At 40.2% G+C, this 26,913-nt stretch overlaps 1 protein-coding gene across 1 annotated transcript; it reads right to left on the bottom strand.

Moving 5' to 3' along the window:
- Positions 1–691: 691 nt before the first annotated feature.
- On the bottom strand, positions 692–20,514 carry Smpdl3a (sphingomyelin phosphodiesterase acid like 3A). The gene is made up of 8 exons (XM_051164400.1): positions 20,255–20,514; positions 13,419–13,632; positions 11,802–11,946; positions 8,800–8,896; positions 5,818–5,987; positions 5,298–5,478; positions 2,720–2,844; positions 692–1,072 (listed from the first exon to the last, which is right to left on the bottom strand). The coding sequence occupies exons 1-8, from the start codon at positions 20,355–20,357 to the stop codon at positions 755–757; spliced, it is 1,353 nt and encodes a 450-aa protein (XP_051020357.1). The 5' UTR covers positions 20,358–20,514; the 3' UTR covers positions 692–754.
- Positions 20,515–26,913: the final 6,399 nt, after the last annotated feature.

Below are 26,913 nucleotides of genomic sequence, written 5' to 3'. Positions count from 1 at the left end.
AACCATGCTAGTCTCAGTCCACATGTGACAAAAACAATCTGAAAGAGGGTTTACACGTGACACTTTATGAAGAAGGAATTAAAAGGCTGAAAATAAGCCCAGTGGTGGCTTTTTCCTTTAATCCCAGCACTCAGCAGGCAGAGCTCTGTGAGTTCAAGGCTAGCTTGGTCTACAGAGTGACTTGGAAAAAAAAACATAAACAACAATAACAACAACAAAAAGAGGCTGAAATGATCAGCCCAACCATTGGAAGCTACCGCGGGAGGATCACTGTGAGTTTCAGGCCAGCCTAAACTACACAGTGAGTTCTCATGCAGCCTGAGTGGGGGGTCATGTCCCCAAAACAAAAACGAAACAAAACACCAACAAACAACCCCCCGAAAGCAAGCAAAACTCCATAACATCCAAACAGAAGTAACCTGCTTTATTGCATAGATGACAAATTTTACAAGGGCATAAGTTAGGAATTGTTATATACACTCAGAAGACAAAATATTTATGCCCAAATATCACTCTGTTAAGAAACAATTTAATCAGATTTGATGTGTGAAAATTTTGAATGTTACTGGTGTCAGTGTCTGAGCCTCACAAATAAGAAAACACTGAGAGGTCTGGAGAGATGGCTCAGCCATTTAAAGGCTAGGCTCACAACCAAAAATATAAGAAAACACAGAGAATAACTCTTCCGGCCCACCCAGCAGTTCACAAACAGGTGGCAGAAGCACCATGCTGTGATCCCGCTCTGGCTGGAATACTAGAGACTGTGCCTTATAAAGCGCTGCTTAAGGCAATTATTGTAGGAAGTGCTATCAAGATTCATAATTGCACAAATCTGTAAGGTCTTGCATTTCTGATCACAAGTTACACTGCTGTCATAGTTCACAAAAAAATAATGGTAGTATTTCAGGAACTGTTTGCTTTCTAAGGTAGCAAATTGCTTAGCTAACCCGTGTAAGCTCCTCGGCTGTAGATCTGCAATGCCATACGCCTGAGTCAGGATGTACTCCAGTGTCCAGTTGGATTCTCCTTTTAGATTTGCTTCTGTCAAGTTCAAATAATACTGCAGCATGTCCTGTGTTAAAGACAGGAACAGACCCAACTCACTTTTAGCATATAGACCATTGCACCATACCAGGAGCTTTTATTAAGCTTTGTGTGACATTCTCAACTTAAAGCGTCATTAAGATCACTCGAAAGAAAAAAAAATCTCAATTCCGAAAACCTGTATCACATTTTTAAACTTCAAAAATAATGAAAGAATAATACATCATTCATTAATACAGTGAGGTGTACGAAATAAAGTGCCTTAGTTTCTCAGGGCTTAGAGATAACCACTAACAGCCGGTACAAACCAGCTGGGGGCAGCTGAACCAGCTCATGGATTCTGCCTGAGATTCTCACACAGGCTGCAAGCCCATCGAAAGTCAGTTTGGTAGCTTGAGATTATGACACCAATATGTGCATTGGCTATCCTGAAACCAGGAAGCACTACTAATATAGGAACTGTTTCCTCAGGCTTGAGAGATGGCTCAGAGGTTAAGAGCACTGTCTGCGTTTCCAGAGGTCCTGAGTTCAGTTTCCAACAACCACTTAGTGCCTCACAACCATCTATACCAGAATCTGATGCCCTCCTCTGGCAGGCAGATGCACATGCCGATAGCGTATTCATATACATAAAATAAATAAAATCTTTTTTTAAAAAAGAGAAGAAACTGTTTCCTCCAGTGAACCAGTTGTTAAATATTGTGTGTGTGTGTGTGTGTGTGTTTTCTGTTTTCTGTGTGTAAATGTGTATGCATAGGTTTGAGTACTGTGAGGCCAGTGAGTGACACTAGATAGCTCCCTCAATTGCTCTCCACCTTTTTTATTCTGAGACAGGCACTCTCTCCTGAACCTGTAGTTTTCCTTTTTAGCTAGAACGGATGGTACCGAGCTCCAAAGATCCTCTTGTCCCTACACCACTGCACTGGGAATCAGATGTGCACTGTCATGCCTAGCATTTTATGGGACTGCTGGGTTTCAGAACATAGGTCGTTCTGCTTATAGCAAGCACTTCAGCCACCTAGTTAGCTCCTGAGTTCCCACTGCCATACTGTAATTCCCATCTTAAAGAAGAAAAATTAGAACGCAGAAAAATTTGGTGGCAGCTGAACACAGAACAAAGTTCTGGGGCCTATACTTTTCCAAATAATTACATTTGGGAGAAGAATAATGTGACTTAAGGAGGACAGTCAAATGTATCAAAGACCAGGAATAACGCTGCATCCAGTGAAAGCTTAGAAAAAGTGGTATGATCAGTGCATAGAATGGAGAGCTGTAAAGGTGCCTGCCTTACACACACAAGGTCCTGAGCTCAGTCCTCAGTATCCCACAAACCTGGGCACAGGCTTGCACATCTGTGATCTCAGCACTTGGGAAGCAGAGCCGAGAGGGCCAGAAGTCTCAAGAATACAGCAAGCTTTAAGCCAGCCCACACTACCCAAGACCCAGTCTTAAAACAGACAAATAAAAAATGTTAAGAAGTCCTTAAAGAGACAGTAACTTCCTATACGCATAGGGATGAGAACAGACAGTCTCCTCTAAATAAGGACACAATGAGGTATCAGCATCCATGGCATCTTTGATGGCTTTCTAAGAAACATTCTACTAAACGAATGAAAACTTCAAATCCATGTATAAATGTATACGTGTAGGATCCACCAAAACTGCAACAACTTACCAGCAATGTATAATCTCCAGGTTTGTACTGAAATAGTCGAACACCAGGATTGTTGGTCTCCTTTTCTAAAACTCCTTTCACTGGTGTAACAGCAGGTGCCACAAACACAGAATTTATTGGATTTCCTGGACAAAACAAAATCAGGTATATATTATAACATTTTAATTTAACCTTAAACATATGAACAGCTTAGGTTAAGAGATCAATAGAACTTGTGATCATTGATTAATCCTGCCTCAAAGAAACTACTGTGTTGCTTTTGAGAAAATAAGAGTATTTAAAACCAAAACCAAAGGACGATTACTGATTTTGTAAATCAGATTAACGTTATTATGGTTATATAAATTACCTGGATATTCTAGCAAGGAATATAAAACAATACAGAGCTACAATTGACTTGAGGTCATTCTAAATACTTTAGATAATTTTATGGCAGATAGACAGATGACTCATAGGTTGTAAATAGATTATGTAGACAAATGATGATAGAGAAATATATAGACTATAGATAGATACAGATAAAAGAGACAGTAATTATTGAAAGAGACATAGACAACAAAAGACAAATAGATAATAGACTTCACATAGATGATAGGTAGAGAGATATACAGGTAGATGAAAGAAAGATGGATAGATGGCTAGACAGACAGATGATTAACTGATTGATAGATGATAGTGATTTCAAATAGATGATAGTGAGTGGATAAATGATAAAGAAATACAGTAAGATCTTGAAAGAATAGATAAATAAAATAAATATATTAAGATTTTGATAAATGTTCAATACAAATGATAAGAGAACAGAAATTTGATCATATTCTCACCACATATGTATATACATATTTGAAATTTTTTCACACATAAAAAACAAGTCTACCGTAACTTACATACACACACACACAAAGAAAAGAAAAAAAAAAAAAAAGAAAGAAAGAAGGAAAGAAAGAAAACAAAAACCAAAACAGGTTTGTTTTTTTTTTAACCTTACCTAAAGCAATATTTCAATCATTATATAATAATTTGTCTGGCACAAGCCTTTAATCCCAGCACTTGAAAGACAGGTAGATGTGAGTTCAAGGTCAACCTGGTATATGTAGTGAATTCCAGGCCAGCTAGAGTTACACAGTGAGACTTTGTTTCAAAACAAAAGTAAAAATAAAAAGATTAACGTATTTTATACATATCTACTATAAGAATGCAATTTTAGCCGGACGTGGTGGCGCACGACTCTAATCCCAGCACTTGGGAGGCAGAGGCAGGCGGAGTGCTGTGACTTTGAGGCCAGCCTGGTCTACAAAGTGAGTCTAGGACAGCCAAGGCTACACAAAGAAACCTTGTCTCGAAAAACAAAACAAAACAAACAACAACAACAACAAAGCAATTTTATGGTTGGGCATGGTGGCAGAAAACAGAGCTCTGTAGTGAATTCCTGTCTCAAAAAAGAAAAAAGAAAAAAAAGTCATATTATGATCTAAAAACTCAAATGCTATAAAGCAATTACTTTCATGAGATGAATTGTTCCAGGTAAAAGATAAACATTTTTAAAAACATTGTCAAAATATTGAAGAAAATTAACTTGTTTTCCTCTTGTCTATGTAAAATTGAACTCTTACTCTTTCTTCTTATAACTTCTCCTAGTTTTCTTTCCTTTTATTGTGAGTAAGTGACGAGAGTAGTTAAGCATGTGCTAAATATATTTTAAGGCATTGTGTGTATTGTAATCTGTACTTTAAATTCTAAGAAAAAAAAAAAAAACAAGCCATACAAAGGGAAACTTTAGTATAGTGGATAAATAACAAACAGTATTATTTCTCCAGACTTAAGTGTCTGACAGAAACTTGGAGTGAGCTGAGGATTTCAGAGGTTTTTTCTGGATGCCAAACAACCACACTGGCCCTGCACAGTTGAGTGGAGCTTATGTTGAAGAAATCCAACCACATGCCCAATCCTATGACTTTGGACACTCACCTTACAACCTTTTGAGATAAATTAGAAAATGCTGAAGCATAGTTGATCACACTGTGAACACAGAGATTGTGTTGGTTGCTGGGAAAACCTGTTTCTAATTATAGTGTGGTTCTAGTTAAAGGCATACACTTTAGCCCAGAAACTTTCTGCTTGAGTACTATAAACAGGATTAAATAGTTAATCCTAGGTCAAGCTGTGGAGCAAGCAACCAGTTGACAGGAAGTGAACGTAGGAAAAAACCATAGAGAATAAGAAGATGTCAGAAGGACACATAGAGAGACACACAGGAAGAATGGAGGGACATTGAGTTTTGAGGGTTTTTTGAGATAGCATGGGGAAGGAGGTTTCGTTTTCTCGTTTTGGGACATTAATTGAGGAGGAAGGTCAGCTGCGTGCTTTCTCTGCCTCTCTAAGCTAGCAGGCCTTCACCCTAGCATCTGGCTCCTGAATCATTTTTGGTAAAATCGAATGATTGAGATTTTGTTAAAAAAAAAAGAGAGCAAACGTTTTAAACAAAACTTCAATTGTCCTGATCTGTAACCACACTGGCCAGTCACAGTGATGCTACAGCAAGCCGGACTATGATTTGCATACAGGTCATGTTCATTACCTTTTTTGTCTGAAAGAACCATGAGGCTGTCTCTGTGGGTATGGCCATAGAACTGTCCCGCAATTACAGAGCTGTATCTTCTGAAAACATCAACCAGTTTCTCATTATAATACTGCCTCATTGCTGGGGTACCAGTTGAGTAAGGAAGATAGCCCACTGGAACATGTGCTATGATGTACACCTGAAAAGAGAAATACAAAGAGATAGATGACAGCTTTTTTGTATATGTATCATTACTAAACAACAGCTGGATGTCATGACTGAATATACATTAACTAAAGTTTAGAAAGCAAACATACCCTCTTTCCTGAATCCAAGAAAAGGGAAAAGGGCTGCAAGAGCATCTTGGCATATGTCTCATTAATGAGACATATATAATATAAAAAATATTGACTTTAGTCAATGTACTTTTTAATCTTGAATTTCTACTATTTTTATTCATTCCCGACACTGCCCCAAGGTCAATAAACAAGTTGAGCTTTCTGGTAGTCCATTGCGTACTCTAATCTATAGACTCTACCTTCTCCTTATTTTTCAGAGAGTTGTTGAGTGTATTTTCCAGCCATTCAAATTGATTTGCTGGGTCTGTCTTGTTCAGGGTCATGATGTTTGGGCCATAGTACAAGTTTGTGTTTAGGCTAATGATCCTCAAGCCTGGATTACTTGCAACTTTCTGTGAGTAAAAACCACCTGTAGAAATAAACGTAAAACACACTTTAGGAGCACGGATGCACAAATACAAAGACACTGTGAAAATGAACTCTTAATGTTAACAATAACGTAGACTGGCATTCTCACTGCCCGGGTAAAAATTAACTGAAAAGATACCATGTGTCAGGTCCAATATGGAAGAGTATGAGGGAAGAGCAGCTGCCTCTAATATGAATGCTTGTGTAATGGGAAGTGAAATTGAATTTGTAGAAATAACAATTTGTATTACACAGAACCATGATACAAAACACAACTGTCAGGTCTACAACCCAACTCCTACACCTAGGGCTCGGGGCTCACTGTGGAAGACAAGGGGAAAAGATTGTAAGAGCCAGAGGATCAGGGAGTTTGCTGTCAGATTATGTCTATTTGAGAAGCTGCCCACATGAAGTCTCAGCAACATGGTTGCCTAAACATGCTGAAGAAGGATGGCGCCAATAGACATGCTAACATGGAAGGGGAAAAGCTCATGAGGCATAAGCCTTAGACAAAGAACTATAGGAAACTATGAAATAATGAGAGGGGGAGAAATAGTCCTCCCCAGGGAAGAGCACACCAATTGGTTATTCAATAACAAATGGTCAGCCCTGCAAACAGATACATACAAGTAACATTATACAGACTAAGCAAGTTATATTTATGTAGTTAGAAAGCAATATCTCCATCCATCATCTATCTATCTATCTACCTACCTACCTACCTATCCATCCATCCATCCACTTAAGTAACAAGAAAGAAAAAGCATCCATGCATTGAAAGAATAAGACTAGAGAGGTATATGATAGAATTGGAGGGAGAAAGGGGAAAGGAGAAATGATGTAATTATATTTTAATCTAAAAGAATACTCTAAAAAGTATTCATTAGTTCCTAGTTTTAAATAACAGGACTTAAGATGGGAGATACTACAAAATATAAGATCTAAAGAAAGGAAATACCCAGGATTGTGCTAGAGACACCCAGAGAAAGAAAACCTGAACCAGTGGTGAAGACACCCAAAGATTTGTCGTAGTGGAACACTCAGAGTGAGAGTTAGCGACTGTTCTGGTGCCTGATTTCTTTGCCTTGTGCTCACTCACCAGCGTCTGTTTCCATGCCTTTCAATCACGACTGATCACAGCCTCTTTAACTTCTCTTATTCACCCCTAAATAGTCACAACACATGATTTTCTCCACAGTAAGAGGTGTGGGTGTGTGTGTGTGTGTGAGTGTGTGTGTGTGTGTGTGTGTGTGTGTGTGTGTGTGTGTGTGTGTGTGTGTTGAGCCAGGAACTCTCATTGGCCTGGATCTCACCAGGCTAGACTGACTACAGAGCCCCAGAGATCCACCTATGTCTACTTTCCTTCCAAGAATTGAAAAAAAAAATTCAAGTTACATATTTGCAACATACCATGGCACAGGGTAAACGTTCTGTTATAGTTTGGATTTGAAATGTTCCCTAAGAGCCTTCTGTGGTGAAGGATTGGTCCCAGATGTTGGCCTTATTGAGAAGTTGCTAAAGTGTGAGAGGGCACAAGAATCTGCCCATTGAGAAGCCAAATAGATTATTGAGGTAGGGCCTGGTCAACTACAGTAGAGCACAGTAGAAATGTCTTCAGATGGAATATCTTGTGTCTGCTCACACTAAATCCTGTGCAGTCTCTCTCTCACTCTCTTTCCCACCCCTTCCCTTCCTTTTCCTTCCCTTCCCTTCTCTTCCCTTTCCTTCTTTCCAATATCTCTTTTTCCTTCCCTCCCTTCTTCCTTCCTTTCCTCTCTCTCTCTCTCTCTCTCTCTCTCTCTCTCTCTCTCTCTCTCTCTCTCTCTCTCACACACACACACACACACACACACACACACCTACCCCTTTTTCTGGTTGATATGAGGTAAGGACCTATTCTCCATCAAACACATCTGCCATGATGTCTTGGCCTCCAAAAGGGCCTTTTATGGCTAGAAGACCATGAACCAATGGACCTTTGAAAGCAGAAACTCAAATGAATCTTCCTCCCTTAATTTGTTTATCTCAGGTATTTTCATCACAGTGATGAAATACTTACTAAATATGCATTACTATCCAAAAAGAGAGAAATGGGCAAGTAAAAAGGAAGGCTCAGAAAAAAACAAGATGGACACCCAGAAGGATACATACTAAATCCTAACTCTAAGTCTGACATCAGCTGTACTTAGCAGTGGAGTATCAGTCGTTCCTGCTTGCACGTCACATGACCTCTCCTGAGCTGGTTCTGCTGGCATTTGTATCTTCCCTTGGAGGATATTCCACAATCCTGGCATCTGTAACTGCTGTCATCTCTACGCAGATTGACTCTACAGCTTCGTGCATCATCTCCTCAGGGGCTGCCCATGAGAAGGGGAGGGGAGGCTATACCTAAGGAAGGACTCACCACAGACTCGATATTATTTTTTTAAGACATCTCAAGGCCCATATAAAAAGTTTAGTTACTCTCACTTTACCAGCTATTCTTTCATAAAATTGTGCTTTGGGGATAAAAAGTATCCACTCTTTGTTTCAATCCATTTTCCAATAAAACCCATATACTTTTGTTTATATTCACATTTGAAGTTGCATTTTTTTCTTCATGTGGATCATCTTGGTTGAGGAGAAACAGGAAGGCAAAGAGCAGGTTCACAATATGAACAGGTTCACACGTGTCCTAAGGCCTCATTGCTATTTACTGCCTTTCATGCAAAACGGGCACAGAAACTTGCTAGAATCAGAAGACTCAAACAAATGTCAAAGATTTCAGCCTAAACAAGTAATGAAAAAGGGAAACAAGACAGTGTCTCACTAACCTTTCTTTAAAGTATTAGTAGCTTCTTCATCCAGCCACGGCTTCCAGAGGTTGGCAACAGCACTGTAGACCTTACTGGTGGCTATTGGCAGCTGGTCCTGGCCACAGAGAAGATAGACCATAATTGGAACTTTAAAGATATCTGGGCTAATTGGTGCAAATGTTGCTTGCATATTGACTATGATAGGTCTTCTGTATGTACAAGGGTAAATTTAGTCTTTAAGGAAATCATAACCTGGCTGGGGAAAGGTAGACAAAAAGTGATGCACTAAACTTTAGAACATGTTGCCAAGTGCTACCATAGAGGTCCTGGGAGCCCAAAACAAGAATATCACATCAAGTGAGAAGTGAAGGCAGCATTTCAAGTAGGAATGAGGCAACAATTTCAAGCTGACATTAGAGCAAAATGAATGGTCCAGACACAAGCAAAGCAGTACAGAGGTGTGTGCTATGTGTGGACAGCATGTGGCTCACGCTTAGGGCCTGGGCAGGGTTTGCACGGATGATGAGATAAAGAAGTGTATTCCTGAGACAATGAGGGCAGGTTTGGACCTGAACATGCAAGACTGGTGTAGCATGCCGTAAGACTAGAGAAAATTCAGTGACTTATGATTTTAATAAAGTCACTTAGAATATTACTATAAAGTTGCACAATTCATTCAAAATTCAGATTTACACCTGCTTGCTTTTGATTTGTACTAGCCTCTTTGTGGCAGGCTAAGTTGCAGCAACGTAGTGTGAGTTAAAAAAATAAAATGAAGTGTATAAAAGTTTAGAAGCTGAAGAAGACAACATAGCAATTGAAAATGTAGACTTTAGAGAATTGATGTTGGTTCCCAACAGCTGTGTTGGGTGGTTTTCAAGTGCCTGTAACTCTAGTCCCAAAGGATCTGATGTCTCTGACTTCTTTGGGCATTCATGTGCACATGCAAACACACACACACACACACACACACACACACACACACACACACACACACACACAATTAAATGTAAAATCTTTTAAATATATTTCTTAAATGTATCCTAAACTATCTTCTTTTCATTTTATCAAAAAACGTAATTTTCACATCAACAATCACCCGGGATTTTCCAATTTTAAACATAGAAAATATGAGAACCAGGTAAGTGAGGTGAGTCATCCAAAAGGAAGTCAATTGCAGATCCCCACCCCCATATTTACCCACCACCAGCTGGTGACTCACCAGACTGTCTTTCAACTCTTTGGGGCTGAGACCTGACTACCACAGAGAAATGAGCTATAATAGGAAGAATCGTTAACCAAGAGGTTGGCAGCATCAGGCTTCCCAGCGTAGAAATAAATAGAAACTCTGGCCCACACTGCTTACTGAAGCAGTAATGGAAACGAATTTCTGGATAAGTTATAGGCTTCTGATGAACAGGTGAGGAGGTTGCACATTTCTGCGTATGTTTACAGAGTTACGGTATAGGCTTAAAGGCTTTTAATGGAGAAATCCTATTCAAATTTTACACTAGTGTTCTCTAAAATTATACCCCAGATAGCAGCCTTTAGGGTAATTTATTCTGAAACTTTCATGTGATATTTGATATATCTAAACCTATGAGGTGAAAGGGAGCAGGAGGAGCTGGGTGAGGAAGAAAGGACGAAAATGCTATGAATACAGTACTCATGCATGAAACAGTCAAAAAACATGTTCTTACATTAAGAAAATGTCAGATGAGCATGGTGGCGCAAGTCTTTAATCCCAGAATTCTGGAGGCAGAGGCAGAAAGAAAAAAAAGTAATAGAAAAAAAAAATCACTAGGCAGGGACTAGAAATCAAGTTCAACAGAAGAGCACAGCTAAGCTTGTGGGAGACCCTGGGTTCAGCATGTGGGTCCTGGCTCTAATGCCCATCAGTTAAAAAAAAAAAAAAAAATAGCCGAACCAAACCAACCAATCAATCAAAAAAACAACAACACCAAAACAAAACAAAACAAAATAATAAGCTTGAAATAGAAAATAATGTAATTTGTATATGTGTAGCCCAATTTACCAACAGATAAAACAACTTACAGAAGTTAGTAAATATATCTTTGATTTGCTTTAAGATTTGACTTGAAAGAAAACAAAAATGAAGATTAAATAAAACAAAACTTCAAAAAAATTAAAAAGGACTTTTTATCCAGGGTCTGATTTAATAACACAACTTCACTTACTGTGGGTTTATGAGGTGCGAGGAAATATGTTATATGCTTTTCATATATTAGCACTAATTTGCACCAAAACATTCAAGGCAAATGTTGTGGCTCTTGTTCATAAGTGAGTGACCTATAGAGGAGCAACAAGTGCATTGTCCCAGGCTAAACAAAGTCTCTCTGAACAGGAAGGATGGAACTACATGTTCTCACGAACAAATGTCTGTACAAATTGATTTTTACACAGCTGCAACAGACCCCGTACCATGACTGAGTTCACACAGTTACGTTAACAAAATAAATGGCTTCTGTGAGTGACTAGAGCCAAGTCACATCAACACTGAATATTCTGGAAATAATTTTTGCTTTGAATCCCATCTCAATCAGATAAACTGGATTAGAACATGGACCTGGTCTTGGTTGTTTTAACCATCTTTTTAGTTGGGTCCTTAAAAATAACCTTCCCTAAATCAGAATGAGCTGACCTTCAGAAGTCTAACAAGTCCTGGAAAACATAAACATTTGTTAATATTAACCTTGTTTTGCTAAGCCTATTATGCAAATGGTAAATAAGTAAAAAAAAAATTAGTATTCAAAGGACTGGGAAAGTGAAGTTTATAATAGAAAAAAGAAATTAATAATCTACAAACTATATAATTTACTTATAAAATGCATTATTGGCATAGTTTATGATTTCTAAAAAACCTTTGAAACTACCCAATACCTTCCCTGACAGTGATCACCAAGTACTTCTTAGAGGCCCATCTTATTCCCTACCACTGTCATAACTTTGACAACACTACTACTAGGGAACGTGCTTCTGGAAGTTGAGATCAGCTTTACCTGCGGCCAGTAGTCATGATTGCCCAGGGCAGGGAAAACCTGGAGGCTTGGAAAGAGGCTCTGGACGGTCATTGTCATGTTAGTGATCACCTTTATAACAGTGTCCGTGGAGAGTTCAGGTATGGGGACATGAGGTGGGCTGTCCCTGAAAAGGAGACAGAAGTGTGGAGAACAAAAACTACTAGATGCGTGCACAATTTGTTGTAGCAATCATTATGGATGTCCACTTTAGAATAACAAGGTAAAATAAAGAGTCAAAGAGTAGCCAGCGGTGATGATAAACCCAGGAGCCTAGTTATTCAGCGCACTGAAGCTGGTTAGAGCCCAGTACTTCTAGATCATCCTGAAGTACACACATAGCTGTAGTTCACAACCGCACAACCTCAAATAGGGATGAGATAAACGGCTCTTCTTGTATGACAATTCTACAAAGGCATAGGGTGGCAAGGGTGGGGGATGGGGGCTTGAGGGGTGGGAGATGGGGTTGTGGGTACTACAGGAATCCCAGCCTGACTGAAGATTTATAAGAAACACCACAGGATCAGATCAGCAAAGTGTAGATGGGAGAGCCAAACACATAGCTTCCGATATCAGTTTTACCAACAAGTAGCTATACATACACGTGAGCAAGCTGTTTAGAACCTCAGTGATTCGTTTCCTTGCATCTAACACAGAAACAACATGATCTAGAGATATAAAGACTAATAAGCTGCAGAAGAGAAATTAATTAAAACAGTACTCTACCCAAACTGAACACCTTACAAGGATACCCAATAGCCTTTACCGCAGGAACTAGAAACATAGTCCCTACCACAGTACGCTGGTGGATGGACCTAGAAATGAAGCTTCTCAAAACTGTCATCATAGTTTTACACCCACTGCTACCTTTTGTTCTTATTTAATCAAAAATATTGTCATATTAATCAATATTACAAGATACTGATGCAAGTGTGTTATATATGGTAGCATCTCTCAGTTAACACAGCCATATTTATAAAATCTATACTAGCAAAAAAAGGCCCAACAGGATTTCTGTTTTTGTCTTTTTGTTTTTTGGGGTTTTGTTTGTTTGTTTGTTTGTTTTGGGGTTTTTTTTTTTTTTGAAGATAGGATTTCTCTGTGTAAGAGCCCTCCCTGGCTGTCCTGGAGCTTTATAGACCAGGCTGGCCTCAAACTCACAGAAATCCACCTGCCTCTGCCTTCCGAGATTCAAGGCATGTGCCACCACTGCCTGGCTCCCCACGGGATTGCTAAAATTGTTTTTTTTTTATCACTAATAATAGTGACTAATGTGACCTAATATTTCATATAACACTTTATTAATTCTGACAGCTTCACATATGCACACAACTCACTTTGATCATAGTCACTTCTCATTCGTCCCGCTAACTTCCAGGTCAACACCCACCTCCCAGTCCTTCCCAACTTCATGTCCTCTCTTTTTCCTTTTTCACTCACTAAGTCCAATTAGTATCGCCTATACACCCATGAGTGTGGGGCATCCACTGGAGCATAAGACCTAGCACATTTTTAACATGTACAATTCTTAAAGAAATTTAGCACACAAATGAACACTGTAGGCCAGTATTACATATAAGAGTCTACTTATGTACTTACCCTGTCCATATCATGAAAGATGCTTCTTGTCCTGAATTCTTAATAAAATCAAATGCGGACATGATAAGTTGATATGGGGAGTCACACAGGACATCTCCGAAAGGGCCAGGATTAGAGGCGTTTGCACCTTTAGATGAAGCGCACACCTTGGTGTGATCATCAGTAATGTGGTAACTAGGGTCTAGGTGCAAGTCAGTCACATGCCAAAATTGTCCTGTTGGTTAGAAAAGAAATTCTGGTAAATCCATGTGTAGAGTCAGAGTGAGACAGCTGCCCCCCACCCCTGTCCTGGCATAAGGAAACTGTCACAGTTTCAGTGTTCTTACTCCACGAAGTTAAGAGCAACTCTCTCCTGTGAGATGAAGAAGTTTCAAACAACAGAAAAACATGCAACTTACATGTGTGACACCAAGAGAGCTCAGAGGCAGCATGACCACTCAACAAAGACCCCAGTAAAGACGAGATTGTGCAATGCGGTGTTTGGTGCCATCTCTCTGAGAGGCCAATGAGATCATACAATATTGTGTTTCCACAGAATGTCTTCTTGCAGAATTTGTGATTTTGGAAATTATTTGCTTTACTCTTGTGGAAAAACTGTGACTTAGAAATATTACCTACTTCATGAAGACTGTACAATTAAGTAGAGTGCAGAATCAGAAAATGTTTATCTCAGTTACTTTTTGTATAATTTTTCTCAGCATTAAAATAAAACACATAAATCTAAAAGTAGCCATGTGAAAAACACAGGATTTCTCAGATATTCTTAGAAGCTAACTAACCAAATATGACCATCATTCATTTGTACTCAAATGTTAATATTGTGGGGAGTAGTTTATCAAAAAGAATTTTCTTACTAGTTTCAGGAAAAAGCCAATTATATTTGACAGCAATCCTACTTGGAAGTCATATTAAGAAATATTACTTCATTGAAAGAATTGTTAAAACAAAATATAGTATCTTTCATTATAAATCTGTGTTATATGTCAAGTGTGGTATTAAGAAATTTGAAGGAGACAGAAAGGTCAAGGACACACACACACACACACACACACACACACACACACACACAAAACCTACAGAGTCAACTAACCTGGGTCCATAGGGGCTCACAGAGACTGAACTACCAACCAAAAAGCATGCATGGAATGTACATAGGCCCTCTACACATATGTAGCAGATGTGCAGCTTGGTCTTCATGTGGGTCCCCTAACAACTGGAACAGGGCTATCTCTGACTTGGTTGCCTTGCCTTCGGACCCTTTTCCTCTAAGTGGGCTGCCTTGTCTAGGAGAATATATGTCTACTTCTACAGCAACTTGATAGGCCAAGGCTGGTTAATATCCATGGGAGTCCTTCCTTTCCCTGAGGAGAAAGAGAGAAGGTAATGGGAGGAAGGGAGGGAAGAAAGAGAGGAAGCTGAAATCAGGATGTAAAGTAAATAAATTAATTCATTAATAAGGAAAAAATAAGCTTGAAAAAAAAAGAAATTTGTAGATGCTGTATCACTTCTTTCTCAAAGGGACTCTGTGAAGTTGGACTCATCCTTTTGAGTTTATAATAGAGAAACTAATGCTGGCTGTGGTTTGAATGAGAAATGTCCCCCATAGGCTCAGGTATTTGAATATTTAGTTGCCAGTTGGCAGAGAAACTAAGAAACCTTCAAGAGGTGGAAACTTGACACAATAAGGATGGCACAGTGGGGTGGACGTTGAGAGTTCATAGCATCACTCTGTCTCTGCTTTCCATTTGTGGTTGAAAATGTGATCACTGAGGGTACTGGTCCAGCCCCCTGTGCCACACCCTCCCACCCCCCTGAAGCAAGAAGCCCAGGCAAACCCTTCTTTCTGGAAGTTGTCTTGGTCACGGTGTTTTATCATAGCAGCATAAAGGTAACTAATACACTGGGTCAAGTAGGACATTTGGTAAGTATACACAGCTTATATGATCCCTTAAATAAGAGAGCCCATATGTTGATGAATCCTCAATTATCCTTATACATAATTCACATATAAACTTACAGTGACCTTGCTGCTTTCTCATGTATAATTAACTTCTTTAACACTGGGATTTGATTCCAGCTTTAATTGTCATAATTATTTGTTTTTAGTTCTCGGAAAGTATAGCAACCTTCAGGACAGAACTAAATTTTGGGATCACAAAAGAGAAAATATTTCTCTTACTTTGTTTTTGTTTTAATTACCATGCTTATTTTAGTGAGTAAAATCTGTCCATATTTTTTTTTCAGATTGTTCTCTTTAACTGCTCTTCAAAATATCCTTCCAAATATGCTGGCAAAACATGCTGCCAAGTTTTGGACTCGCTCTAATTCTAATGTATATCTGAAACAAATCATAAGAAACACAGCAAAGTAAGTAGAATGCGAATGTTTCTGATCTATGCAAAGATGACAAAATTTAGTAAAACCCAATGGGAGGAAAATACTGTGAAAACAGATGTGATGATGTTTTGGCTGTTAATTTGATATGATTTAGAATTGCCTAGGATGGGCATGCCCATCAGTGTTTCTTTACATCAGGATGATTTGGGGCATGCCTCTGAGAAATGACCCAGTTCACAGTGGGAGGTGCTAGTCCCCAGGCAGGTAATCCCAGATTGCTTATGTGTAAAGGACTGAACACAAGCAAGTATGTGTCATTTACCCTCTTTCTGCTCTAGACTGTGGCTGTGACTAGTTTAACTTCATCCTCTGATTTCCCAATAAAAATATGGGCAACCATTTGATTATAGCCACTGAAAGGAAATTAAAACTACTGTGAACTTGCTAAGTAGCAAAGATGAGTTATCATTTTGGTGGTCATTTCTTTTTTTTTTTTTTTTTTTTTTTGGTGGTCATTTCTTGCCAGCATCATCATAATTCTATAACAAGGGTTTGCATGTAAAAAAAAAAAAAAAAAAAAAAAGTAGAATACATGGAGCCAGGCATAGTGGCATATGCCTGTAATCCCAGCACTCAGGGAGGCAGAGGCAGGCAGATCTCTGTGAGTTCAAGGCCAGCCTGGTCTACAAAGCAAGTCCAACACAGGCAAGGCTACACAAAGAAACCATCTCAAAAACAACAACAACAAAAGTAGAATACATGAAATCCAGATGAAAATTGGCATAAAATAGTATCTGTGGTCAATTACTCAGTCCTTATCGATATTTGAAAATATCAGCCAAGAGTAATTTCTTTCATTTCACAAAGCAGAAAATGCCCTCAACGTTATCATGGGTTCAGATATACTCTACCCAGCACACAAAACAAAGAAAGCACGTAGACTGTACTACGCAGGTTGCCCTTCCTCAGGGTATAGAGTGCATCTCTCTATATATTTTTGTTTGTTTTGTTTTGTTTTGTTTTTTGGTTTTTGTTTTTGGGGACAGGATTTCTCTCTTACACAGAGCCCTGTCTGTCCTGGACTCTCTTTGTAGACCAGGCTGGTCTTGAACTCACGAAGATCCGCCTGCCTCTGCCTCCTGAGTGCTGGGATTAAATGCCTGCGCCACCATGCCCAGCGAGTGCATCTTATTTTTATGTAAACCTGTGTTTATATAATTTAAAGACTGTAAATATGTGGTAACTATACATAAAACAGAATGCTGTCATGACACCTGAATCAGACAGCCACATAATTAATTTGTCTGTGTGATCTTGGCCTGTTTCATCTGTTAGATGGGAGGAGTAAAGGCGTCCTTTAAGATACAAGGTAACTTTTTTGTTGTTGTTTGTTTTTGTTTTTTCGATACAAGGTAACTTAATGGTAGCAGAACTCACAGCCTTAGAAAGCACACTGAGAAAGCTACATGTTAACTATATTATCTTTATTTTACCAAACCTGCAACCTGAAACTGAATTTCCCGACTTGTGCATAACCATTCAATTTCACCAAGTACTTATGCTGTGAGTGGTACTGTTTTTAAGCTTTTCATCATTATTTTCGGTCATTATAATAGACAGGGAAGTCAAGTGTCACAAAGAAGAGGGTTGACACTGAGTCAAGAATCCAACCTCAGAGCCCATGTTCCTTTTAACCACTGCCTCCCACAGACATAGTCAAATAAGCTGCCTCGCATGAAAGTAGATGAGGACATCTACATACAAGGCACAGGGAGGATTAAGGTAGATGAGATCATGAATGGATTAAATTGTCATAATTCAAGATTTGACATAATCCGGTACCTGGTTCATGGAGCTCCAAGAACGGGGATATATCTGGCAGAGTGTGCCCTTAACAAAGCGCTTGGAAGCCGGGCGTGGTGGCGCACGCCTTTAATCCCAGCACTCGGGAGGCAGAGGCAGGCGGATCGCTGTGAGTTCGAGGCCAGCCTGGTCTACAAAGTGAGTCCAGGATGGCCAAGGCTACACAGAGAGACCCTGTCTCGAAAAACCAAAAAAAAAAAAAACAAAGCGCTTGAATTTGTAACTAATGACATTTAGGGAAAAATCAATTTCAGGATTCCCTCCATATCATGTGTCTGTCAATAAAAGCTGAGGTAGAACCAGTTTCTCCAGATGCCAAAGGGCTCTTTCTACCACATCACCTTGCTGGTTAGACACATGAGGGGGTAATTAGAGTCACTAAAGCTTAGCCATAAGTGAGTCAGAACCTCTGGAGGCTTTACAGCCTAACCAATGACATCGTTCGTGTGTATGTACGTGTCTGTGTGTCCACCAATACGGCTTGGGACACAGTTAATAACACACTGAAATCAAATTTTTCTGGTTCAAAGTCCAAAGTTCTTTACCAAAATTGCTTTCTTATTCTCCAGATAAACTTTTCAAAGATTCTCAAGATATATAGGTGCCGTAGTCCTAAACTTCCATCTTTCCAAATTTCTCAAAATTTATCTAGACAGACGCTCAATTTTTTTTCAAGAAAAAAATTAATAATCTGTCCCAGAAAACCCAATGAACCACAACTGTATGGGTCAACTGATGTAATTGTTTAAACAGGCATTGGTTTATCGGTTTATAAGGTCAGTTCCTATGTGCTAAATACACCAGCAGGTGACAGCCTAAAACAGAGCAAAACACACCCAGGTAACAAACAGGACCGTGGTTGTCCTTCAGCCAGCTGGACTTGGCATGGGAGAAAACTAGGATTGGGAATTTAAACACAGTTAAGAAATAAGCAGAAGCTGGGTGTGGTGGTGCACGCCTTTAGCACTTGGGAGGCAGAGGCAGGCATGGTCTAAGTAGTGAGTCCAGGACAGGCAAAGCTACACAGAGAAACCGTGTCTCAAAAAAACAAAAAACAAAAACAAAAAAAGAAAGAAAGAAAGAAAGAAGGAAGGAAAGAAAGAAACAAGCAGAGGCCTGGCTGGGTGGAAGTTGTGGGGAAAGTGCAAGGCAAGGTGGCCTAAAGGAGAGAGGCAGCATTCTCACAAAGTGGAAAGCCTGTAAAATAATCCATGCAATGAGAAACCACTGAGTCCACACATCTGGTCTTTGACTCGAGTTAGTCTTTCTTCCTTCCTGGGCAGTGTCACCACCCCTCCCAAAACAGGAACATAACTGAATGGGATTCACATGATGACGCCCCAACAAATTTCCATGAACGCTTTTCAGCAGTTAAATCATTAAAACCAAAAGGCCAAGTTCCCCGTGGTGCAGCCTGAGACAAGTTTAGGTCAAAAATCCTCAACAGTCATAAGTTTAAATAGCACAATTCCAGCAACATAAAAACACAAGGCAGGGGTGATTTCTGTTAGGACTGTTATTTGCCAGAGATGGCGAACCAGACATACAAGCTGTGGCTTCAAAGGCTTGCTAACTCAGGGGCATTGCACCCTCAGGCAAAGAGCAGGGATTCCTGGGACCCCATTCCCAAAGTCTTGTGCAGACCAACGACATAGAGGAGACAGACAGTAGGACAATTTTAGTTCTGAACACTGCTCAAAGTCTCAAGGGCAGCTGTCTCCCCAAATCAAAATAGAACACCAACCCCCAGTGCAACTGGAGCAATTATTTTTAAAAAAGGAGGTAAGGATCACCTTAAATTTCAAAACGCAGAAGGCATCCTACAATCTCACTAACCATTCGGTCTGGGGAGGGATTCCCTAAGTTGAAAAAAGATCAGAAGTGATCAACTGTCCTCAGGTACCCATCCTAAAGGTCTGTCTGGATCCAATAACTTTGGAGTGGGGCTGAACTTGATCGAATTTTCACCAAGTTTGGGAGCTGCTGCTGCTGCTGCTGGGGGTGAGGGAACTAAGGGGAAGAGGGGGGGAGGGAGGGGGAGGGCCGAGCAGGCCATGATTAGAGGCACAGAGTAATAAACACCGGGCAATTCTGATTAAAGAACAAAACTGTTCACCACGCAAGGAGTCAAATGCACCAAGCGTTAAAGAAGGGCTCACAAGTTTTCTACTAACTCTGGGAGGGACCAAAAGGCCCCGGAGACCTAGAGCGTCAAAGAAAGCCTCCGATTTCACTGAGCAGAACCGAACAAAAGGACGCTTTGTATAGGTCTGAAACTACACAGCGTGGAAACTCTGTAGGTCCCCGCTCTGCTCCGAGCCCATTAGGTGACTTAAAGAGTGCCCACAGCCATCAATTCTTAGCTGTCTTTTCCGACCAGGCAACAGCTTCAGCTTTCCTCCCCAGGGAGCAAAACAAACCCAGATCGGGTATGTAAACAGACGTCCTGCAGGCGGCTCGACAACTCGCTCCCACCTACGGGGCGCCCCAGGACGGCCCAGACCCAGTGACCTTGCTGCCTGGCTTTGGGCCACGGTGACGAGCGTGGCCGCGGGTCCTGTGCCCAGCCGCCCGCGCACCGCGGCGACTTCACCGTCCCCTTTCCATCGTCCCGTCCACCGTCACGGTCCACTCACCCACAGCTGGAGCGCGACCCGTGGGCACCAGGGTCACTCCGAGGCCCGGGCGGAAGAGCCAGGCAGCCAGCAGGCAGCAGAGGAAGGTGCCCAGCAACACCATGGCGAGCGGTGGCCACTGCCCTGGGAGGCTAGGCTCGGGCAAAGGCAGCCGTTGGGACCCGCAGGCCCTGGGGGTGGGGAAGAGGCCAGAGCCAGCTGTTGACGCCCAGCAGATCACGTGTAATATCACATTCCCCTGAGCTCGAGTTCTCCTGACCTTCGGGACTCTAGTTTTATTTTAATAAGCCTCCTTATTTCCTAGAGCAGTGGGAAACAATGTTGTTGCGCCAACCCCACGCAGATTATCTTCCGTGTACCTCGGGGAAGGAAGCTACCTGACAGGACCACTTAGCTTGAGGCACCTGGTGAGGCCGCGGAACCTTAAAGTGTGGTTAAGACATTTGAGTAGCAGAATAGTTCTGGATTGCCACCTGGGACTCAGGATAGAAATGCAAATTCCCAAGCTCAAGGCTGGCGCTGGTGAATCTACACTCCAGGGGTAGAGGCCAGGTGGCAGTGTGTGGATTCACAGTATTCCAAGGTGACAGTAGGTGGAGTTGGCAAGCTATGTCCCAGATTCACCGGCTGAACTTTTTTGTGCCCACAATTTAGTTAAAGTATGTCCTCATGCGATGTACCTGGTAACTACAAATAGAGACTGTTGATTTTTACACACCAAAGGAAGTTTTGGAAACTACTGGCGAAAAAGCCAGAATCCACGAAATATGTTTGACATGTTTTCTATGTTCTTTCTCTTTGCATTTATAAGAATGTGGTCTTTTAAAAATAAAGCCAATTATTTATTTATTTATTTATTTATTTATTTATTTATTTTCGAGACAGGGTTTTCCTGTGTAGCTTTAGCTATCTGGACTCACTTGGTAGATCAGGCTGGCCGTGAACTCACATCCATATGTCTGCCTCTGCCTTAGGAGTGCTGGAATTAAAGGCAGGCACTACCACGCCCAGCTAAAGCCAATTATTTTAATTTATAAGGCCTGTGGTTCCTTTAAGGAAGATCAAACCTTTGAGAAATGCTGACTGCATAAAAGATGTGAGCTGAAGTGCTTGAAGTGCTGTGTTCCTTTTTCAGTCTTGCAAGTATGCATTAGCTGAGGTTGAGGTCGTTAACTCTGGGGAGAGAGATGTTTTTAGGGGGAAAGCCAAATTTTTCTTGGGATATCTTGGTCCCTTTAATACTCAGTTGCCTTAACTTGTGTATCTAGAATAACATTTTCATGACTAGTAGAGCAACTTTATTACTAAGCTCAATTGATCTTTAAATTCCTTCAAACCTAAAGAGTATTACATATAGTATATATGTGTGTATATATATGTGTGTGTTTATATGTGTATGTATGTATATATATATATATATATATTACAAGTTTACCTACTTAGATTTATATTCTTTCTACAATGAACATAACTGGTAAATGTATTATTACTTTCTTTGTTCTGTAACTGTAAGTTTCTATAACGTATTTTATTCTGGAACAATCACATAGAGAAACCTAAATTGGTGTTCCCAGCCTTTATTCACACATACTTGCTTCAGAATACATTTTTTTTCAGGTAATTTACCACAATATTTTCCAAAAAATATTTATTTTCCATCAGAGAAAACCTTGTTTTATATCCGGCATAATTTGATGGTTATATCTCATGAAAAGGTTTTTGGTTTGGTTTGGTTTGGGTTTGAGGTTTTTTTGTTTTGTTTTGCTTTTTGTTTTTTGTTTTTGTTTTTTTAATGGACACTTAAGTTTCCTTTCAGATCATGCCAGACTCCTCTAAGCCTTGTTTCAGCTTTCAGGAAATTCAAAAGCAGTAATAGAGCCTCGGTGCTTCCCAATGACGGAAAGTCACCTCTGCAGCTTCCTAGTCTACAATCCAAACAGTACAGAGAAAGAGAACCAGGAAAATGGTGGTGAGCCTGAACCGGGAGCAACTGATCATTAGTAAGAGAGCACGAGTGTGAGTGCTTTAAAAGAGGATGAGCAAATTAAAACAGTGCTAATCTGTGCTTGCTGTTCCCGGGAGGCCAAGGCGCTTGACCACTCAGACACAATTCGAGGCTGATGGAAGAGCCTTTATTCCAGCTGGCTAGGACTATATTCAAGGGTTTATATTCAAGACTTAAGAAGGGTAGACCAAAATAGTTAGAGCAAAAGTCTTTTAAATGCAAAAACCATATTTTGGAATCTTATTTTTCAGGGGGGAGGGGTACGTTTGCAACAGCAGGCAGTTTAACAGGAGGTAAGTCAGCTGAGGCATCTTGGCCTTGGGTCCTAAAACAGAGTTGGGTAATTTTTCACTGGATTCTCCATCAAGAAGATCAAATCCTAGTTAAACCTGAAATGGTCTTAGGAAGAAGACAAGATGTAGGGGCCTCTTCAGTGTCTTACCCTTTCCATTTTTTTCCCCCTTCAGTCTCTAGGTCACAATAACAGGAAGTAAATTGGTTGGGAAATAACTTTCTGGTTAAGAAGCAAAAGGCAGCATACACATTGTGAAACCGTTGAATGCTTGACATCCTATGCTGATAAAGCAGTGACTGATGGGCACCAGCCTCCATTCTGCTCACTTCACTTTCCTTTGTTTTCCTTTCTACTCGCTACAAAGCTCAAGGCTTCAGTGTCCCTCACCCTCCAGTGTAAGCCTATACCTATAGGTCTCCAGGCCCCAAGCAAGCTAGAGGAAAAAAAAAAAAAAAAAAAAAATCTGATGACAATTGTTACAGTTTCATTTTTGTTGCTGTAATGAAACACTGAAAGAAAAGTGCTCAGGTAAGGTGCCTTAGTCAGTGTTGTATTAGACAATGTGTTTTGCTTGTAAACTGCAATGCTTGTAAAATAAAAACATTTCACCGGTGCTTGCTTATGGTTGCAGAAGTTTAGTCTAATCTCATCAAGATGGGGAGCATAGTGGAGCACAGACAGTCATGGTGCCAAAAAAAAAAAAAAAAAAAAAGTATCCAAGAGTTCTACATCTGGCTCCTCAGGCAACGGGAAGAGAAACCCACTGTGCCTGGCTTAGGCTTCTGAAACTTCACAGCCCACCCCCCAGTGACACAATTTCTCCAACAAGACCACACCTCCGAATCCTTTCAAATAGTGCCACTCCATCAGCATTATGAACCTATGGGGGCCATTCTTATTAAAACCATCACCGAAGGTAAAGATTTCTTTTATAGATTACAGCCCATCATCAGGGGAAATCAGGGAGGTTGGAGCAGAAAGTGAAGGAATGATACTGGCTCTCACAGAGACTCACACTTAGCTAGCTTCTTATAGAGCCTAGGACCTCGTACCCAGGGAGTGACGGCACCCACCGTGGGCTGCATGTCCCTCTATCAATTAACAATCAATATGGCACATATGTGTCTATTGGCCAATCTGATTTGGGCAATCTCTCAATTGAGACTCACTTGTCAGGTGAACCCAAGCTATACCAAGTTCACACTAAATGCTAACTGACACAGTGCTCTGTAACTGGACTTTACAAGACAGTTTTTAGTTTGGTTTATATATTTGAGAATTTGGAGTTCTAGAAGGGATATTTTCTCAATCTCTTGGTCAAATTGCCCTAGTCCTTAAGAGGGGAGGGAGCTGGAAAGTTAGAATATCTACAGACTATTAAGTGAAATAAAATTTGCCTTGGAGAAAAATGAGTCTCACCTGCCTTTAAAATTTTAAGAAGTAGAAACATCTATGAATAATGTTTCTATAAGTGTTCTATAAATGCAATCTACCGATGATGCAGCCCCTGATCTATTAGCCCATTGTGATGTTATTTCCTACTCAGGCCACCCAAACACCTTTTTTAATGGGAAGTGCTTTTTTTTTTTTTTTTTTTTTTTTTTTGTAAAGTACTACCAATAGGACGTGGCTTAGGCTAATTACAATAAACTGAAGGGAAATCCTAGCCTTAGTGCAGCAGGCCAGAGTCCATGCTTTCAAAGCAAGAGCCAGCAGCTCTTGACAGCAGCAGAGACAGTGGCTCTTAGAGATGTGGGCTGAACACTCTCTCAAGGCTCTGCTTTGTATTTTTAAAGAGAGTAGACTCTCTAGGACCAGTAACTTTAGCTACATAATCTTACTTTAACAGTAGCAGTTGTACATTCAACTGTTTACTTTTGTAGTCCTGTGTTCTATCTTTAAGTGTGGGTTCAGTTGTTGTGAAAGATGGCTAGTAGGTTCTAAAGGGCTTCTCCACATCAGCCAGTTTCCAAATAATCTAAACCGAGACTTTTTAGATTTATAAAAGCTTTATGCCACAAACAACTGGGCAGATATCAACCCTCTAAGCTATTTTGCTATTTCCCAGCTACACAGTCTAAGTTACTTGCCATAATTGTTCGAGCCTGGGCTGCTTCTGTTCCATCAGCAAGGTCCGTACTGCCCCATAGTGACTTCCTTTTCTCCAGCTTCTCTTTCTGCTTCATCTACTGCTCCCTTTCTCTCCTCCTCCCAGCTTCTCCTCCTCCCAGCTTCTCCTCCTCCCACTTTCAGACCCCAAGCCCAGGAACCTAAGCTCCACTCACTTCTCTGCTGCCTGCCTACTGGCCCTTGGCAACTTTATTTAACCAGTCAGAGAATATTGGCAAGCAAAGTTTGCACAGCATCAGCGCGTGCATGTGAGAATGTGCTGATCAGGGCTGTAACTAGATCTTAGGAGAGCCAGCATTTAACAATTGAATACATTAGCACCAGGCCAACCCCCAACATCGAGTGGCTAGAGATCAGTGCTGATGAGCACTTATTCTCTTTCAGAGGACCAGAGTTTGGTTCCCATCACCCAAATCTGATGGCTCACAACCACCTGTAACTCCAGCTCCAGGGAATCTGAGACTCTCTTCTGGCTTCTGTAAACATCCACATCACCCACTTGCAGCTATATGCATGCATACACACACACACACACACACACACTTATAAAATGTGGTAAAGTTTATATTGAGTATTCCTATTATACAAATCAGAAATTTCAAAATGCTCCAAAGTCCCAAACTGACATGACAGGGAAATTCTACACCTGACCTTAACACGGCAGATTCTAGAGCAAATGCATTGAAATACTTTACAATTTTACCTTCAACTGTGTGAAAAGAGTACATATAAAACCTAAATACATTTTATATTTAAATCATATTTCTAAGATATCTTGTTATGTATATGCTGAAATTCAAAACACTTTTTGTCCCAAGTGTTTCGAGTAAGAAATATTGAACATGTCCTACAGAAAGCAATTATGTATCATCAGAGTGCACTACATAAATTAAAGGACATTTCCTCATATTTATATATGTATATATATATATATATATGTTTGTGTGTGTGTATATATATATATATTTTTTTTTGTTTTGTTTTGTTTTTGGTTTTTTTCAAGACAAGGTTTCTCTGTTTAGCTTTGGATGGGCTAGACTTGCTTTGTAAACACACTGGCCTTGAATTCACAGAGATCCACCTGCCTCTGTCTCCAAAGTGCTGGGATTAAAGGCGTGTGCCACCACGCCCAGCACATTTTGTATTTTGACCTTGAGTTCACTTATAAAAACGCATTGAAACCACAAGTTTGCATAAATATGAGCATTAGATAATGTCTCTGAAAAAGATAGTTTACTACTCCCGCTACAGACAATTTCTATGTTGAAGTTAATAGAGGAAACATTACATAAAGAATAACCAGGGCACTAATTGAGAAGGAAACTGAGCTAAAATGCTGATTTCCAAGAGGATATAAAGGGAAACACTGAAGTTCGCCGTTCTCGGTACTTTTTACTAGCCACAAGAACTTAGCCATGCAACTTTGATCCTTGCTTTACCCCATCCCCTGTCTTGCTGTCTATTATAGGATGAGTGAATTACTAAAGAGCATTTTACAAGAAATGAGACGTATTCACATTTGTTGGTGTGTACGTCGCAAATGGAAACCAGCCACATAAAGGTACTTGTTTCAGTTCAGTCAAGTCTGTTCTGATCACCTCTTCTTCCCACGCCCCAGGAAAAAGGAGAGTTTGAGCACTTCCACGGGTTCTCTGTACACACTTCGTCTTAACGTTCCTCACTTGGTATGTTCAGTCAGTGAGGTGTCTGGAAATTCATGCTAAGAGTGGAGGGTGAAATCAACTTTCTTTTCCTCATGGTCTTTACTGTAAAACTTTGATAAGTGATACCACTCTTGCATGGCACTGGATTATACTTATCTCTTGTCACACGTTGAAGCCATTCATTTTTTTTTTTTAGACTGCTTTTAACAGCAAATTATTATTTTTGTAGCCCTATTCATTAAACCAACTTCCTTAGGGCCTGACCAGAAGAATGTCTTAATTCCAGGTTCTTCCTCAAAGTCAAAAAAAGATGGCATCTCCACTTTTTCTGGGTCACCCACTTATTTTATGAATGAGTATTGTGTACAAGATATCACTTTTTCCACCCTAACTTTATGCTATAAGAAAAGCTATTATATTAGAAATTCTCAAGAATACAGTTCCAAGACAGATTGATGGCATTAAAAATGACAACCAGCTTTTATAACTGTGTATTTTTTATTTCAATTTGCTCTGCATTCCAAAAGAAATAATGAGGTGTATTCCCATTTTTATAAAAGGTTAT

This window comes from Acomys russatus, chromosome 21 (assembly GCF_903995435.1).
Source record: "Acomys russatus chromosome 21, mAcoRus1.1, whole genome shotgun sequence".
Taxonomy (NCBI): domain Eukaryota; kingdom Metazoa; phylum Chordata; class Mammalia; order Rodentia; family Muridae; genus Acomys; species Acomys russatus.
Note: the sequence above shows the minus strand (reverse complement) of the source record. Positions and strands in the feature narration are given on the sequence as shown.